Genomic DNA, 17,305 nt, shown 5'->3' with positions numbered 1-17,305 from the left:
ATAAATAACTGTTATTATATGGAAGGGAGCTGCAGCCCTCCTCATGGGGGCGACTGCACTGCTGGCATGGCAACCGAGTGTCATCGGAACACTGCTGACGGTGGGAGCGTTCTGACATCACAGCTCCACGAGACGCAGAGTTCACACGGAGGCTACACGTCTCGTCCGACGCGGCCGTCGCGTTGCAGTTAGCACTTGCACACGCCGCCGAACTCGCCAATTTAGGGTTGCAGGATTTTTCCCCATTCCAGCCTATAAGGATTTGGGATGTGCGAGAGATGCTGTTTCACTCGGATATCAGTCACAATAGAGATTAAAATACTTTCGCAACTTTCGTTTCATGCTAACTTTAATGTAAAATGATCATAATGCAAGACAAGAACAGCACATCTATATGACTTATTTTTCAGGAGCATTCAGAGTGGGATTTGACTATTTGGATTTGACTATATGGATTGCTTATGCTACTTCTGGGGGTTACAAAATTTCTGTTTAAGCGTTATGGAAATTTGTCTTGGCGCACATTCCTAGTAAAGACCGTTCTGGATAATAAACGCAGTGGGGAACGCTCCCAAATCTTGCACAAACAAACTGCACTGGCTAACGCAGGAGGAATTTTCCAGCTCGGTGCAGAATGCTGACCCACCTCAAATTCACTGATGCACTCAAAAAACCACACCTTTTCCCTCGTTCTGCATGTATCCAGCTTCCTGGATGGGCCGCACAGACACCTCAGCAGAACAGAAGCGCTGATGACGCAGTGAGACAGAAAGAAGGGAAGGGGGGAAAATAGAGGGAGGGAGGGAGAGAGAGAGAGAGAGAGAGAACGAGGGTAGGGTGAGAGGAGGGCTCACCTGCTGTGACAGTTCAGGTCAGCGGCTCACTGACGCACAGAGGCCCGTTACCATGAGGCCGGCAGCCATAAAACGAGTCATCCTTTCACACGTCCCCCTCCGCCGCCCCCCATCCCACTGCTGCCGCCTGCAATCACTGCTTTAATGAGAACCGCACGCTTATACATGCATTAAACAGACACTTAATCTCTCTATCATCATTACCAGATACACCAACAAATACATATAGACTATTTAAACTGATCCCTGCATAATCAAACTGATTACTTGCCTATATAATCAATCTGATCTCTGCATACTAATATACTCCATATGAATTTAAACTGATCCCAAGATAATATTCAAATTGATTGTTATATATTTAATTTGCTCCCTGAGACACTATATGTGCAAACTGACCCACACACATCGAAACTTATCATTATATACTTAAAATGATCCCCACTGATCCCTGCATACTCAAACTTATCCTTTCACTCAATCACTATATACTCAAAACTGATTCTTATATACTTAAAATTATGCCCTCATACTTAAATGGATCCCTGCATACTCAGACTGATCACTATACACTCAAATTGATCATTTTATAACTAAAGTCAGCATTAAACATAAGTTGTGATAGTCTTTTCTTCCCTATTGTGATGTATACCCAAATTAAACAGTTTCTTGAACAATAAAAAATGTAGGGCGGGACTTGATTTTGTCCATCGGGAATTGATTGGATGGTTGTGGTTTGCTATTGGTCGATCTCATTTGAGTGACAGGTTGTCCCGCCCTCATGCCAGTAAATGCGTCATCAGAGAAGAGATGTTACTGCAAGAGGGAGGGGAAGTTATTTTGATTAAAGATTATGAGGGCACATGAATTAAAAAAAATATATATATATTTATGCGCACTGATAAATAATTTATAATTAATACGGCCAAGATTCCATAAAAAACAAGAATTGTCAAATGATGATGATTTAAAATGATATCCACATATTTAACCTGATCACTATCAGATTGATCACTATAAACTCAAACTGATCCTTATATACTTGATGTCCACATAGTCAAACTGATTCCAAAAACTCATATATATTTAATTCCAAGTCAATTCTAATTCTAATTCTAAATCAAACTTATTCCTTAATATGCTATATATGCAAACTGATTCCCACATACTCAAATTCATCCCATAATTATACTCAAACAGAAGCCGAATACTCATACTGACCCCTGCGTAGTCAAAATGATCCCCACAGACTGATAACCATCTCCTCAAATTGATGTTTATATACACATTATGATACCCACATATAGTCAAACTGATCTTGGCATAATTGCACTGATCCCACAAACTCTTTAACTTGATCCCTGAATACTACCATGTAAACTATATATCCAAACGGATTCCCACAAACTTGAACTGATCTCTACATCTTCAAATGAAACCGATCCCTAATATATTCAAAATTATACTACATTTTCAAATCATTATCTGTTATTCCAAATGATCCCTACATTCTCAAACTGTTCCTTACATAAGCGTTCCTTACCAAACTACACTCAGTATGCGCACTGTCTGAAGCCTTTTGCATTATGATCAGATCTTTGTACTGGGGAATTTCTGACTGAAAATTCTTGGTCTTTATCTCCATTACGCACCCGCACACACGTCCCTGAGAGAAACCAGTACCTCAACAGGTGAATCAGAGCTTCAATGACAACCTCTCAAGAGCCAAACGGTCTCTCTTTTGTACACATACTTCAGCAAAAAAGAAAAAGACCTTGAGTACTGTGTCGCGGCTGAAGCCAACAAAAGACCCGAGCACTGCAGGCGAGCATCTCGTAGCAGACGGCAGAACAAACACCAGTCGGGGTCAGGGGTCACACGCGTAGGAGGACAGGGAACTGAAAACACCTTGTGGGAGGTCAGAGGCGATAAACAAGCAATTAAAGCTCTATTGCTAACAGCTAAATGCTAATTACACAGAGGACAGTGAGCACTCCACTCAGTAAAGCTCAACTACCTTTCAAAAGCTTTTAGCCATCGCAGTCAATAGGAAAATTTGTGTCAAGTGCTTGAGGTCTGTGAGTTTTCCACAGCGCTCAGATTTCAGCACAACTAAAAAGGCTTACAATGCAACGGTTTAAAAATACAAGGTCTCATCCGATGCTCACATATTGCACACTTCACACAGGAAGAACTTGAACCATTTCACTAAGCTAAAGAGCTCTATTTTATTTCCATTATCAAGGTGTAATGCAGTTTCTGAATTTGGATATTGGGCCTACTAGCACTGTTTTGGTTATCCTTTATTCAAATCCTACAGCTACATAAGTTGTAGCATCTATTGTATGTTGGTGCAGATTTTCATATGCTAACATTAGAGAAACATAAAACGTCCCCCTAACTTTAGCGCAAGGGTTCCTGTTTGGTTATTTTTGGAAACCAACATTCTAGGTATTTGGTCTAATAACCAAATAAGAATTGATCCAGAACATTATGTAATGGTTATTTTAAATTTTTTATTTTTTTAACCAAAGCCACAAATATATTATTCAACAATGATGGATTAAATTGATATAAATGACAGTAAAGACATTTATAATGTTACAAAAGATTTCCATTTCAAATAAATGCTGTTCTTTTGAACTTTCTATTAATTAAATAACCCTGAAAAATGCATCATGGATTCCACAATAAAGCAGCACAACAGTTTTCAACATTGATTATAATAAGCACAATGAGCAGCATATTAAAATGATTTCTGAAGGACATGAAAAACGGCTGCTGAAAATCCAGGTTTGCCATCACAGGAATAAATTACATATTAAATAATTTACAATAGAATAGTTATTTTAAACAGTATTATTTCACAATTTCACAGTTGTTCCTGTATTTCTGATCAAATAAATGCAGCTTTGGTGAGCATAAGAGACAAACTGACCACAAACTTTTGTTCTGAATGGTAGTGTATATGGAAAGTGATAAATACATTATTTTTTTATCCTCTATCTTCTATAACAAATACCATAGATTGCTGCTTAATTGAAGTCATAGTTATATTGATCTAACCATGGTAATGAGGAGCCATCCACCTACTAGAATATTCAGCTTCTGATGGTTTTTACGTGGTCTCCAGCTGGCCACCTTGGTTAAGGTGGTTAGAACTGGTAAATCACCCTGAAACAGCAACAAAACAACTACCACATACAAAACCACCTGATCACCTTAAGCTGCAATGACTTAGTTTGTCCAGCTTTTAACTATAGTTAAAAGGGTAATCAGGGTACAATAAGAGAAGACTATGACCATTTTCTTAGAAGATCTTCACGATTCTTGGACTAATCGTGGTGTCCACCATAACGGCCACAGCACTGGAATGATTCCTGGTTTTCTAGTCTCACAGCTCAGAGGAAAGCAGAGAAACACCCACTTTCATGTTCTTTTGTTGGTTTGTCTCTGTGAACATTGATTTTGGGGCTTGGCCAAAGCTAGATGGAGATGAACAGGACGATTCTTTGCTGTTGGTGTGAAAGTTAAGGCCGCAGTGTTTTAAAGCCAGCAGAGACACACCAACAGCCCATTTTTATTTCAGACCAAACAACAAAGCCCACCATCTCAACTCCTATCATCTCAACACAGGAGATCCTAACAATGCTAAACACTTCATTGTTGCAGGTTGTGCCACTGTCTGATAGCAGATTTGAAATTGTGTGTTTCACTAAACGTGCAACTGTAACCGGTCCTACTCGACCTGCTCCGAATGGGATTATAACCGGGGTCTCCGGCGTGGGATGCTAACAATGACGCTAACAAGGACACTAACAAGGACGCTAAAGACCGCAGCCTTTAGCGCCTCTTGAGGCCAGGGGAGTGAGGTTTACACACACAGCTCTTACTGGCCTACGTCCGTTACACTCATCCCCCTAAACCTCACTCCCATTCGGGTCACGGCACCAAAATGTAACCGATCCTACTTGACCCGCTTCAAGTGGGATTTGAAAGAGGGTCTGTGGCGTGGGAGGCGGGCGTGCTAACAAGGACGCTAAAGACCGCAGCCTCTAACAGACAGGGAAGTGAGGTTAACACACACAGCTCTTACTGGCCTACGTCCGTTAAACCACACTCTCATCCGGGTCACGGCACCAATGTAACCGGTCCTACGGCTCTGAGCGGGTCAAGGGCGCTAACAAGGACGCTAAATACCGCAGTGTATTTAGCGTCAGTCGCTAGCATGCCTCGAGGCCAATGGAGTGAGGTTTACAACCACAGCTCTTACTGGCCTACTTCCGTTACACAACTGCCATTGAGATGAATGGGAATGTCAAAGGCCAGCTTTCTCCAGGTATTATAGAGCTCCTTGGAGCCGCTACAATTAAGGTCTAAATATCTTTGTACTAAATCTTCTTTATTACAATTGTCTAGCAGGATAAAATCTCTCTATTTCAGTCTTTTCAATTTAATTTCTCATATTCATGGCACATGCATGCATGACCCAGATGAAACACACTGGTTCTGTTGACCGCACCAGGTCCTGAGCCTGCCCTGCTGTCTCTGCGCACACACAAACACACATCACTGATAACAATACACTGGTGAAAGTGTGACGTCAGGTTTCCTAGCAACTACACTCCTGGGTCGTCAGTAACGTTTTTTCAGAGTGGGATTTTCCCACAGACAGAAAACATGGTGAAAGCTAGACATCTTTTCACGGCATGGTCATCTGTCTGTAGTCATAATCTACAAATCTGTATTTAGAATCTGTTGCATCAACAACTTGTTGTATCATCACATATAAACTGATGATATTTTTAGCTTACTGAAGAATAAGCAACTTGTTATTACTCAGTGACAAAACATTTTTTGGACATCCCTGAAGTAAATGTTCCTGCTCAGACTTAAAGGGATATTTCTCAAAAAATAAAAATAATAATAATAATAATAATTACTCGCCCTTTATGTTATGGCAGACCTCTATGACTTTCTTCAGTGGAACACAAAAATAGATCTTTTGAAGAAATAATTTTGTCCATCCAATGAAAGTCAATGGGGTCCAAAACAACACTGAACCTCATTGACCTTCATTGTATGGACAAAACAAAAAAAACATTTTTCATAACATCTTCTATATTTCAACTTTCTTAAATACCTTGGTATCATGTGAATATATGAATTCAGAAAAATTACTAGAAGCAATAATTTCAAAGTACCATGGTAATACTAATAGCATCTGAACCATGATACCAGACTTTTTATCGGATAGTTGCTAAGTAGATGAGGTTTTTAATCTTACTGAGGAATATCTGGGGCAACCTGTTCTCAGATAGCAACACAACATTAGGAAAAAACTAAAATGGAGCCATACTTGAATGTGTTGTTCACATGTAAAATGAACCAAAACACTGTAATTTAATGATTTAAATGTTATGGTAAGCAACACTGGTGGTATTTGGAGGTGGCGTCACACCTGCCTGACTGCAGATGAGGGTAAACACAGGGACGAGGTTGCCATGACAACGGCTCAGTGAGGTCAGCAGGCGTGATTGACAGCCAAAGGGCAGGAACACACCCAGCTGCTCAGAGAACACAGACAGATCTGCAGAAAAACGTCAAACAATGTGTCCACAGATACGAGATGCAAGGTAACCATGATCCACATTGATTAGCATGTCTCTATGCAATTTCACCTGTCACCCTGGTGTAATGTGTTTAACGCCAATCCCTTCATCTCTTCTTACGAGCTGCCCACCGGCCTCAACTTCCTGCACAGGAGTTTAATGCCGACCTCAGACAATCCCCAACAATACGAGAGATTTACTAAAACCTACAGCTAATCCCAGCATTGCTTCACAGACGTTTACACATGTAAAGTGTCATGTCACGTGTGGGTCATGTGTCTGCGTACATGCTGACGCTGCCTGACCGATAATCTCATTAGATACAGGAGTATTAATGAGGGCGTATGAGGGATTCTTTCTAGAAGATATAAACATAAATGGACTTGCTCACCCATTCCCAGCTGCTAAATAAATAGGAAAAATAATTATGATTATAAATACTTATTATTAGTAAAAAATCTTATTATATGCATAAAATGACATGGACATGGTCAATACGATCTGATGAAGTTCAAACTGAGCATCAGAATATGGGGAAGAAATGTGATTTAAGTAACTTTGAACATGGCAGGGTTGTTTCAGAAACTGCTGATCTACTAGGATTTTCACGTACAACCTTCTCTAGGGTTTACAGAGATTGGTCCGAAAAAGAGAAAATAACCAGTGAGCGGCAGTTCTGTGAGCAAAAATGCTTTGTTGATGCCAGAGGTCAGAGGAAAATGGCCAGACTGGTTCGAGCTGATAGAAAGGAAACATTTACTCAAATAACCACTTGTTACAAAGGAGGTCTGCAGAAAAGCATCTCTGAACACAGAACGCATCAAACCTTGAAGCAGGTGGGCTTCAAGAAGAAGTTCACACCGGTGTCACTCCTGTCAGCTAAGAACAGCAAGCTGAGGCTAGAATTTGCCCGGGCTCACCAAAACTGGACAACAGAAGATTGGAAAAACATTGCCTGGTCTTATGAGTCTGGATTTCTGCTGCAACACTAAGATGGTAGGGTCAGAGTTTGGCGTAAACAACATGAATGCATGGATCCATCCTGCCTGTATCAACGGTTCTTCAGGCTGGTGGTGGTGTAATGGTTTGGGAAATATTTTCTTGGCACATTTTGGGTTCCTTTAGTACCAATTGAGCATTGTATAAACGCAACAACCTGAGTATTGTTGCTGATCAATACCATTCCTTTATGACCACAGTGTACACATCTCTGACTGGTTTCTTGAACATGACAAAGAGTTCACTAAACTCAAATGAGCTTCACAGTCACCAGATCTCAATCCAATAGAGCGCCTTTAAGATAAAGTGGAACGTGAGATTCGCATCATGGATGATCAGCCGACAAATCTGCAGCAAATGCTCATGTCAAAATGGACTTAAATCTCTGAGGAACGTTTCCAGCACCTTGTTGAATCTATGCCATGAAGAATTAAGGCAGTTCTGAAGGCAAAAGAGGGTCCAACCCGGTACTAGCAATACCTAATAAAGTGGCCGGTGAGTGTATGTGATATTCAGGACTACAGTTCATGGCTTGTCTCGATCTGTGTCTTCAACAGACATTAATGCAGCAGCTCGCAAACCTAGAGGAAATGAGGAAGGTTTTTTGAAAATGTGCCTTAAATGAAAAAATTAGTGATCTGACAATCTGGCCATGAAAGAACATTATTTAGACCTAACAATCATCATATTACGTGATTGCTGCCAGGCACGATGACAGCTCCTCATCAGGCCTCAGTGACGCAGCTCGGATGCGCTGGAGAATATCTAGGGAAGAGCTCAGCACTGAGACAGCCACGAGTAATGATGGAACATCTCTTACCTGCTCTGCTTGGCTGAATCTGTCACCCCCCCTCCCCATTCCCAGTCTATTGGGAGCCCTCAAACAGGCGCAGGCTGATTGGCTGGCACTCTCCCTCTCCCCTCCCTCCCCCCCCCCCCTCGCTCATCCTCTTCACGTCATTATTTTCTTATTTAACAACCAACCCTGAAAACGCGTAGGGAGGAAGACATCTAAATATAGCTCCAGCCACGACAGCACACGACACCAATGCACTGCAAAACTCTCAAACATCACAGCGAGGGGGGGAGAGCCCGGACTGATGAGGGCTTCAACAGCTGACCGCTTGAGTCCGCAAAACAGAAACCCTCTGGAGCAAAGCTAGCTCTCCTTTTTTACCATCAACAAACGTGTTTATCCACAGAAAGATTGAGGATCTCTGCATATAAGTAGGTCACTGCTTTCCTGAGACGGCATCTAATGCTGTAGGAATCAAACATCACAGTTCATCAAAATCTGCACTAAAAGAAGATGTGAGGAGACATACGAATCTAACTCTGGAGGACACGCACAGTCCCACAGCAGCTGGGGAAACAACTGGTGCAGGAGTAACATTCCCTAGTCTTGAAGCAAGACAGTGTATGAGCTGATTTGGTTTGGTTTGATTATTAAAGGTGATTTAAAGTGATTTAGCAAATTTCACATATTTCTAAGAATATGGAACACAATTACTATTGACCTAGTAGGTATTGTTAACTAAAACAATATAAACATTTTTGTAAATTGAAAGAAAGCTGAGATAATATAATATGTAAATATTACACACTGTAAATCCTAATGGTTTAAGTAGGTTAAACTTAAATTAAAAAAATGAGTTCGATCAAATTAACTTTTATTAGTATTTAGAACTTTCTTTTTCTTTTGAGTTCACAAAACTGACACATTTTAAGTAATCGGAATTGTTTCATTGCTTTGAGTTTTAAGAACTTGTCTCTTTTAATTTAGACAAACTTAAATTTAACTGAAACTGGGCTGGGATTTCTATTTCCCAGCATGCTTTGCCATGACACTCGAAAGGGAGAGTAAATGCTAAAATTAAGTGTTAATGCTAAAATTAAGTGCTATATAATGTGTTATTTTGTTTTTTGCTCAAGATTAATGTTAAGTGGGATATTTAGTGGGAGATTTAAGTGGGAGATTAGTAGTGTTTTGCTGTTAATTTAGAAGAGTTTCAGTTATGTGAGGGTTATGTGTGTGTGTGTGGGGGGGGGGGGGGTATGACATTTATGGGGTATGACAGATATGTGTTTAAATGTTGTATATTGTCTTTCTCATTCAGCAATTTGCTAAGCTATGATAATGCTATCAAAGCATTGTGTTACCAATTAGCAAGTTAGCATTTTACTGAATTAGCTAGTTAAAGCTAGCCTAATTACCACTGTTAAAAATATTTACCAACAACACAATACCGGAGACTGCAACAACAACAGATGCCTGCATTGACAAGCGCTTTTGTGAAAGCCGCAACTTTAGTTTAAAAGAACACAAAGACATTTTTATCGGTCATAATTTCTGGAGAATAACAAAACAGACACTGGACAAAGATGAAACTTTCTAGAGCGCCGGCGTTAGTAAACTTCAAAGTGTACTTTGAAAGGCTTTGCATTTGACCTTACGCATACACTAGCATAAGCATTAGCATATGTAAGCAGATGCATATGTAAAATAATGCGATCATCAACATTAAACAGCATATAAATCAAAACTGCCTAATGTTAGTGAATGAAATGTCAATCCAGGACGAGATGCAGGCTTTGATGGACTCAGTCTACTCCCTTTATGTTTTGATCATCGTTGTGAATCCGGTCCAGACAAAGTCTTTGACAAAAACATGGTTTTCTCAGCTTTTTACTCAAAATGTTGCTTTTTTTAATTAAACTTACCCACATTCAAGTGTTGATAAAAAAAAATCTAGAATAAATCAGTGTTTTTTTTGTTCTTTATTTGTGTGATATTGATCAAAAATGCTGATTAAATCACAAAATATCCCACCTTTTTTTCCAAATCCCGGTTAAGGTGGAAAGGGGTTCCGTATAACGTTTCATGCTGACTCTAACACTAAAATCTGACTGGTTGATAACAACGTTGTTCCAGTATCAACAATAATGTTTATCCAGGAGCACGTCCTACTTGCGCAAACCAGCGCAGTCTATGCAAAGTACGAATCGGAAAAAAGTGCCGATCAGCAGAACGGCAGCCGCAGGAGAGTTAGAACGTTCGGTCAAACATAACCACACGGTAATTCAGCCGGAGAGACCGAGAATAATTATCTCCTGGCCAGAATGGCGAGCTGTTTAAAAAAGACGTGAAGTGGTGTTATAAAGAGCTTTCAGTGAGAATCTAATGCGAGTTCAAGCGTCTCTTGATTGCACTGAAGTGTACGGAAAGTGGTGGGGGTCTGAATGTGGCCACTTCAAATCTGTTGTTCTGTACAGGAATTAACAAGCATCCAGGGCCTGTTATACTGCCTGCGTATTGACGGGCTCCATCTGTCCCTCAGAACGACGCTCATAAGAGCACGCTTGCAATACATCAACCTGTTCAGCTGGGTTAAACAGGTACTGGCTGCTGAGGACTCAAAAAACTCTGGCGAGCAGGGAGAAACCTGAGCTGCATACCTGAAATATGAGATTGACCACCTAGTATTTATTGCAACTAATCAAAAACATGTATTAAATGCCCTGAAGGGGGAGATGCAGTCAGAAAGTTCTGCAATACATAAAGAGGAAGCAGGCCAAGCAATCTCTCGCCGGCGGTGACTCCACATTTCCTGTAGACTTAGGCCCAGTACTGACTGATTTGGAACGCAGGTAGAACATTCGACTTCCTGCTAGAGTAGGAAGCGGAACTGAAGGAGTCGGTTTGCTGTTCTTTCACTAAATTGTTCTAGAATGATTTCTGAAGGTTCACGTGACACTGAAGACTGGAGTAATGGCTGATGACAATTCAGCTTTGCATCACAGAAATAAATTATATTTTAAAGTATATTCAAATAGAAAACCATTATTGTAAATTGTAATAATATTTCACAATATTACTGTTTTTTTCTGTATTTTTGACCAAATAAATGCAGGCTTGATGAGCATAGAAGACTTTTTTTAAAACATAAAAAAATAGTAAGTTTTCCAAACTTTTGACCCGTACTGTGTATACACACACACACACACATATATTTATGTATATATATATATATATATATATATATATATATATATATATATATGTGTGTGTATATATATATATATATATATATATATATATATATAGTATATGTATTTATATATGTGTGTATATATATATATATATATATTTTTTTTTTTTTGCTAAAACAGGAAGTAGAATTGAAGGAGTCTGTTTGCTGTTCTTTCCCTAAATTGTTCTAGATTTTTATCTTTGGTAGAAAAAATGGCCTATACTCAAATAGAATGAACAATATATCAGCACCATATTTTAGATTTGTTTTTAAATTCAAAAAAAAAGGGGGGGGGGGGGGGGGGGGCATTTATTTAGACAGTTTTTTTAAATGATTTTTAATAATGTTACCCTCGCACAAATAAAATGGCCAGTCATAACGGTTGACCAAAAATAATAATTTTAAATCCTCAATGTCATCAAGCCTTTTCTTGAGGTTTTAACCCCAAATTAGGTCTAATTTCCTTTTAGATCTTGAAACACAGATCCATAACACTTCATAAAACCTCTAAAGATCTCAAAAACAATCATTCTGGTGCATGCGGTCACATTCTCACCCAATACTCAAACTACAGGCCCTCCGGGGCTGTTTGCACACCATCCACCCCCTGGCTGTATTGATTCCTCATTAATTACCCATACCGGTGGAGCAATGGGGCACTTTCCAGGTGGAGCACACATCAATAATGACACCTAACCGCCAATGTTGTGGAAGTTAGGGTGAGACGTTATCGGCAAAACATCACACACAGAGCGGCAGACAGTCCAGCGAAGGCCTTTACTGTCAAAAATATCAGGACTGCTCCTGGAATGGAGATGCTGCAGGAATGCTGTGCTTTATGCAGAATCTCACTGCCAAGAATATTTCACCTAGTCAACAGAACCAGGTCAAATAACCCCCCACTGGGTTAGTGTGCTGTGAACTCCACACACAAGCCAAAGCTCAATGTTTTCCCTTACAGAAATGCACCATGTATTTGTGGTGTTGCTTTTAGATTGTATTGACATGCACTTGTCAACCCTGTACAAAATGACCATGGTGCTTCCAAAATAGCATTGTTTCTACAATAAAGAAGTAACTTAGTATTTGTCACCACTGAACATTAAAGAAAAGTACTGCATCAAATGGTATTACCATGTTGCTTTGCTATTGTGCTGCTATATGGTTACCATATTCAAGTATTGTGATATTTACATCCAAGCCTACTCCAGAAACCATGGTATTGTTATCGTGCTACCTTGTCATGGTAATAGCTACTGTCATTTTTTGTGAGAGAGGTTCAAATCCCATCCCTGTGCGTTTCTAAAAATATAGCATTATAGTAGTATAGTCTAAATTCCATTGTATTACCATGGTACCCTGTGCACGCATGGTAATACCATAGTACTTTTTTGTTACGGATATGATAAATTGCAATAAGGGGGGTTCGTTCCAAGCCCTGTGCGCATCTATAATGCACCACAATAAACAGCTGCAGTGCAAAAATAGGAAGAAACGGATAAAGCGCGCGCGCGAGAGCGGATCCGTTCTTTCATGACGCTGCACTTCGGCCCCTCTTGTCGTTATTACCTCTAAAGTGCGGATCTCCTGCTGTGTGAGATCGTTGGACGCCGCGCATTTGGTCCGGAGCCCTTGTAAACTGGAGATGGAGATGTCGATCATGTTCTGGATCAGTTCGCACTGGTGTAGCGCGGCCATCTCTGCGCCACCGCTGCTGTCCCTCTGTTCATCACTCTCCTCCACCATCATCAGCCCCACTCTAACACCATCCATCCCACTGCATCGGGCTCGGCGTGGATGGAGAGATGAGTGCAACTACAAATAACAATTCAATCCACATGCACTACTACAGACGCATGCCATCAGACTGTCCGAACGGGACAATAGAGGAGGTCTATACTGGGATCCACAAGGGAGATGTGGTTCAAGGTAATCCCAAATCCAAGTGCGCTTTTTGAAGCCCGTCGTGCGAGATGCGCGTTCTGCTGCGAGACTCTGCTGCTCACTGTCTGTCAGCTGTGGGAAACATCGGACGACGCGGTGCGCGCTGGGAAATGAAGTCCGTGCGCACATGTCTGTAGGCCAATGCGCGAACGATAGATAGATAGATAGATAGATAGATAGATAGATAGATAGATAGATTTTAATTTATTACAATAGGCCTATAATATAATTAATATAGGCCTATATTTTAATTTATTATAATATGTATGTAACATTATAAATATATTTTGGTTTTTATATTTAAATTTATTTTATTTTTTACCATGTGTTTTTGCTTTGCTAACTCTGATTCTGAACAGTAAAAAAAAAAAAAAAAAACATATGAATGATATAATAGGATTCAGGAAAAGTGAAGGAATGATACTTCAGGAAAGATACTTCAAAGATACTGTTTTTTGAGTAGTTTATTTGAATGAAACTACAGTAAACCAATTAAATACTAATGATTAACTGCAAAATAATCCAGCTAATGTTACTCTTTCTGTAAAATGTGCTGAAATGTCAGATATTTATAAAGCCAAAAAAAAATCCCCATCTGAAACTTCCAGAAAGTCCTCCTTACGATATACACCAGGACTTTAAACTCTCTGAGAAATAAAACGGAGGATATTTAATATCTTAGCAAATCTGGTCACACTGAGACATTGTTGAGATCTCTTCTGAATCTTCAGAGGAGACACGTGCAAGATTAGAAGGCCTTTTTTTCCTCAGGAGACACATCTGTGAAGCATGAGACTTAAACAAACAGCCACATTTGTTCTAATTTAACTAGGAAAAACAACAGCGATATTAAAGAGATTTCATCTGTGGGTTTTCTTTCCTTAAGGTGTCCTCGCCTCAACCAGAGGGCCTTTCGCATCTTAGGGATTGCAACAAATGAAAATGGAAATTCACCCTTTTCGCCTTGTACTAAACTGTGTTTCTCCGTATGAGCATGAGCTTGTTTAATCACATTTATTAAAATAATTTGGGGGGTGTTAGAAAGATTTCTCATCTCACTGAGGGTGTGATGTTCCCTCACATCAAACGCTCAATTTGACTGCTGAGTCACTCTCCAAACCTCACCTCCTCTTCCATCTGTCCTCCATCTCAATCTCTCTCTCTATCCTTCCATCTGTCCTCCATCTCTCCATCTGGGTGCTGCATAACACTCGACGTCCTCCCCAACACACATCTCAGTGACAGAACATTATTCAAAGTGTCCGCTGAGGTCCGGTTTGCAAGGACGGATTACATAGTCCAAATCGTGTCAGTTAATGTCCAAACAATGAGAAAGTCATCGCAATTGTAAATATATGAGAAATAACGTTGCAGTTGAGTAAAATAAGGCCTCAAAATATACATCATTAGTGTAATGCATTGAAAATGAGACATCATAATCTGTCGAGATATGTCATTCTTTTCTTTCACAAATTGTGACAATATTGTATTGATTATTGATTATGTATATCAATTTCACATCTGCATACATCTGATACGTTTGAAAAGCACACACATACACAACTTATGCACAGTTTTTCCTCATCTCACATTAAGCAGACTGACTCAAATAATTCATTATGATGTATCAGGATTACACGATTTTATCAAAATCAACTTAGAAATGAGAACACATACAAGTAATATAATTAAGGAGTCAGAGCAGTACACATTTTAAAGGGGTAGTTCTGCCAAAAATTTTCATTCTGTCATCATTTACTCATCTGTCGTTTCAAACCTGTATGATTTTCTATCTTATATGAAACGATAATTATATGAAACTTATATGAAAGAAGATAATTTGAAGAATCTCTGTTTTTGTTCATACAATGCAGTGTTGCTTTAGTATTATTTATATACTTTTATATTTATTAATGCTTTGAATTAGCTTTCATTTTTATATTTTCAGCTTTCAATTTTAGTTTTACTCATTTGATGTGCTTTTGTCATTTTTATTAGTTTAAAAAAATGTGTTTCTTAATTTTTATATCAGTTTTAGTTTTAATCATTTTAGTACTTCAAATTAAACTTATTTCAGTTAGCTGCCAAGATCACATTTCAAATTTCAACAACAAATTTTTACAACACTGATACAATGAAAGACAATGGGTTTCCAAAACAACATTGTACCTCATTGAATTTCATTGTACAGGCCAAAAAAAACCCATTTTGTATGAGACATTCTTTTAAGAATATTTTCTTTTGTGTTCTGCAGAAGAAAGAAAGTCGTACAGGTTTGGAACGACATGAGGGTGAGTGAATGATGACAGAATTTTAATTTTTGGATAAACTTTCCCTTTAAGAGTTATCTAGCGTAGTACAAAGCTAAAGCAGACGTTTAAGTAGAGATACAAATTAAAAATAAAAGGTGCCTAAATGTCAAATTTGAATTTCTCTCACCAGTTAGTGTGTCAGGTGTACATCCGCTCCATGCTGATGACACAGGAACCCCATGCAGACAGAAGAATCTTTATTACCGTAACCTCTTCCAAAGCTAGCATGGCAAGTTTAGTGTTTAGCTAATCTTATTGCATTCTTAAGACTCTAAGAATAAAAATAAATAAATTGAAAGTAAAGCAAGTTCTAAACTAGGACTAGGTCATTTATGTGAGAAAGTTTCAGAGAACTAAGCCATAAAAAAAATCTAACAAAAGTACTACAGACAAAGTGCAGCTTCCACCTGGCGACGGTGTCCTCAGATACTGACACTCTGTTGGTCAGACTGAGGAATCCCTTCCTAGGAGACAGACAGCAGATTAAATTGGATTGTGGGGGATCTGATGGCAGAGATCATCCGTGACACAAGCTTTCAATAAGTACCTGACTGACTCGTCTTTTCAGTCAGACTTCAGACTGTTTGTGTGTGTGGGGCAGGTGGTGCGGAGTGTGCTTTTGTTCTATTTTTGTTTTGTGAGATCAGATTTTAGATTATTTTAGAGACCTAGGTAAAAAGGCCACCAGTTGCAGGATCTGGGAGTGGTGCATTATGGGGCTTTGAGGTAGACAGGCATGGCTATAAATAAATCCCAATCTGCAGACACCAGACAATGAACAGAAACACTCGGACACGTGAGCACCCACAGCTAGCTCTCTCTCCCAGGCCCTACAGGTATTTAGGCTGTTTCTAGAAACAAAATAATGGTCATCTATCACAGGAATGACAGATTGCGAATGAAAAATAAAAATCAGTTTGAGATGAACAAACATTGAGCAGGAGAACTGGTGTATAGCTCCATCTACTGGACAGTTACAGCAATTTCCACAGCGTAAGCTTGTTTGTCATAATCATTTATAATAGGCTACCTGATCTAGGTCAAATATGATGGCGCAGTAAAAATAGTGTTACAAACCATCGAGTTCATCAATATACCAAAATTAATTTAAACTAAATTAGGTACATTCATTTCTATCAATAACTTTAGGCCTATTTAATCTATGCATGTATATATACATTTACTGTGGTTTGTTACTGTTGATTTTTCCATCCGTATCTTCTTTTGTGTTCAAAGGAAGAAAGAAACTCATACAGGTTTGGAACAACTTGTAACTGACAGAATTTTCATTTTAAAGTGAACTATCCCTTTAAATTACATCCTTCCTCAGAGTTTACATGTCTATTAAGTAACGAGTTATAATTTACTTCGACATTAAACTAGACATGCTAGACCAATTTTTATTACTCAGTAAGACAGTTTTAGCTTTACTTCTTAAACATTGGGTTAAAGAAGTGTTGTGGCGTCCTCTACTGGTTCTTACAGGAAATACAGTATCAGATTCAGCCGTAACAAACAAAATAAATGTACAAAAACCATTTTACATCCTAAAT

At 39.1% G+C, this 17,305-nt stretch overlaps 1 protein-coding gene across 5 annotated transcripts in view; it reads right to left on the bottom strand.

Annotated features, from left to right (window-relative positions):
* The window catches only part of ksr1a (kinase suppressor of ras 1a), a 33,921-nt gene extending 17,708 nt beyond the window's left edge, over positions 1–16,213 (bottom strand). For 2 of the 5 annotated variants that reach the window (XM_084104369.1, XM_084104371.1), the window contains exon 1: positions 13,066–13,536. In XM_084104369.1, coding sequence (XP_083960495.1) covers positions 13,066–13,269 — 204 coding nt within the window. In that variant the 5' untranslated portion in view covers positions 13,270–13,536. Of the gene's footprint in view, positions 1–854; positions 925–13,065; positions 13,537–15,879 lie in introns of those variants that run through there. The other 3 variants (XM_084104372.1, XM_084104370.1, XM_084104373.1) reach the window with 3 other exon arrangements.
* Between the last annotated feature and the right edge of the window lie 1,092 nt (positions 16,214–17,305).

Source organism: Abramis brama, assembly GCF_963993115.1.
Source record: "Abramis brama genome assembly, chromosome: 25".
Lineage (NCBI taxonomy): Eukaryota > Metazoa > Chordata > Actinopteri > Cypriniformes > Leuciscidae > Abramis > Abramis brama.
The sequence above is the reverse complement of the archived record's forward strand: the minus strand, read 5'-3'. Positions and strand labels throughout refer to the sequence as shown.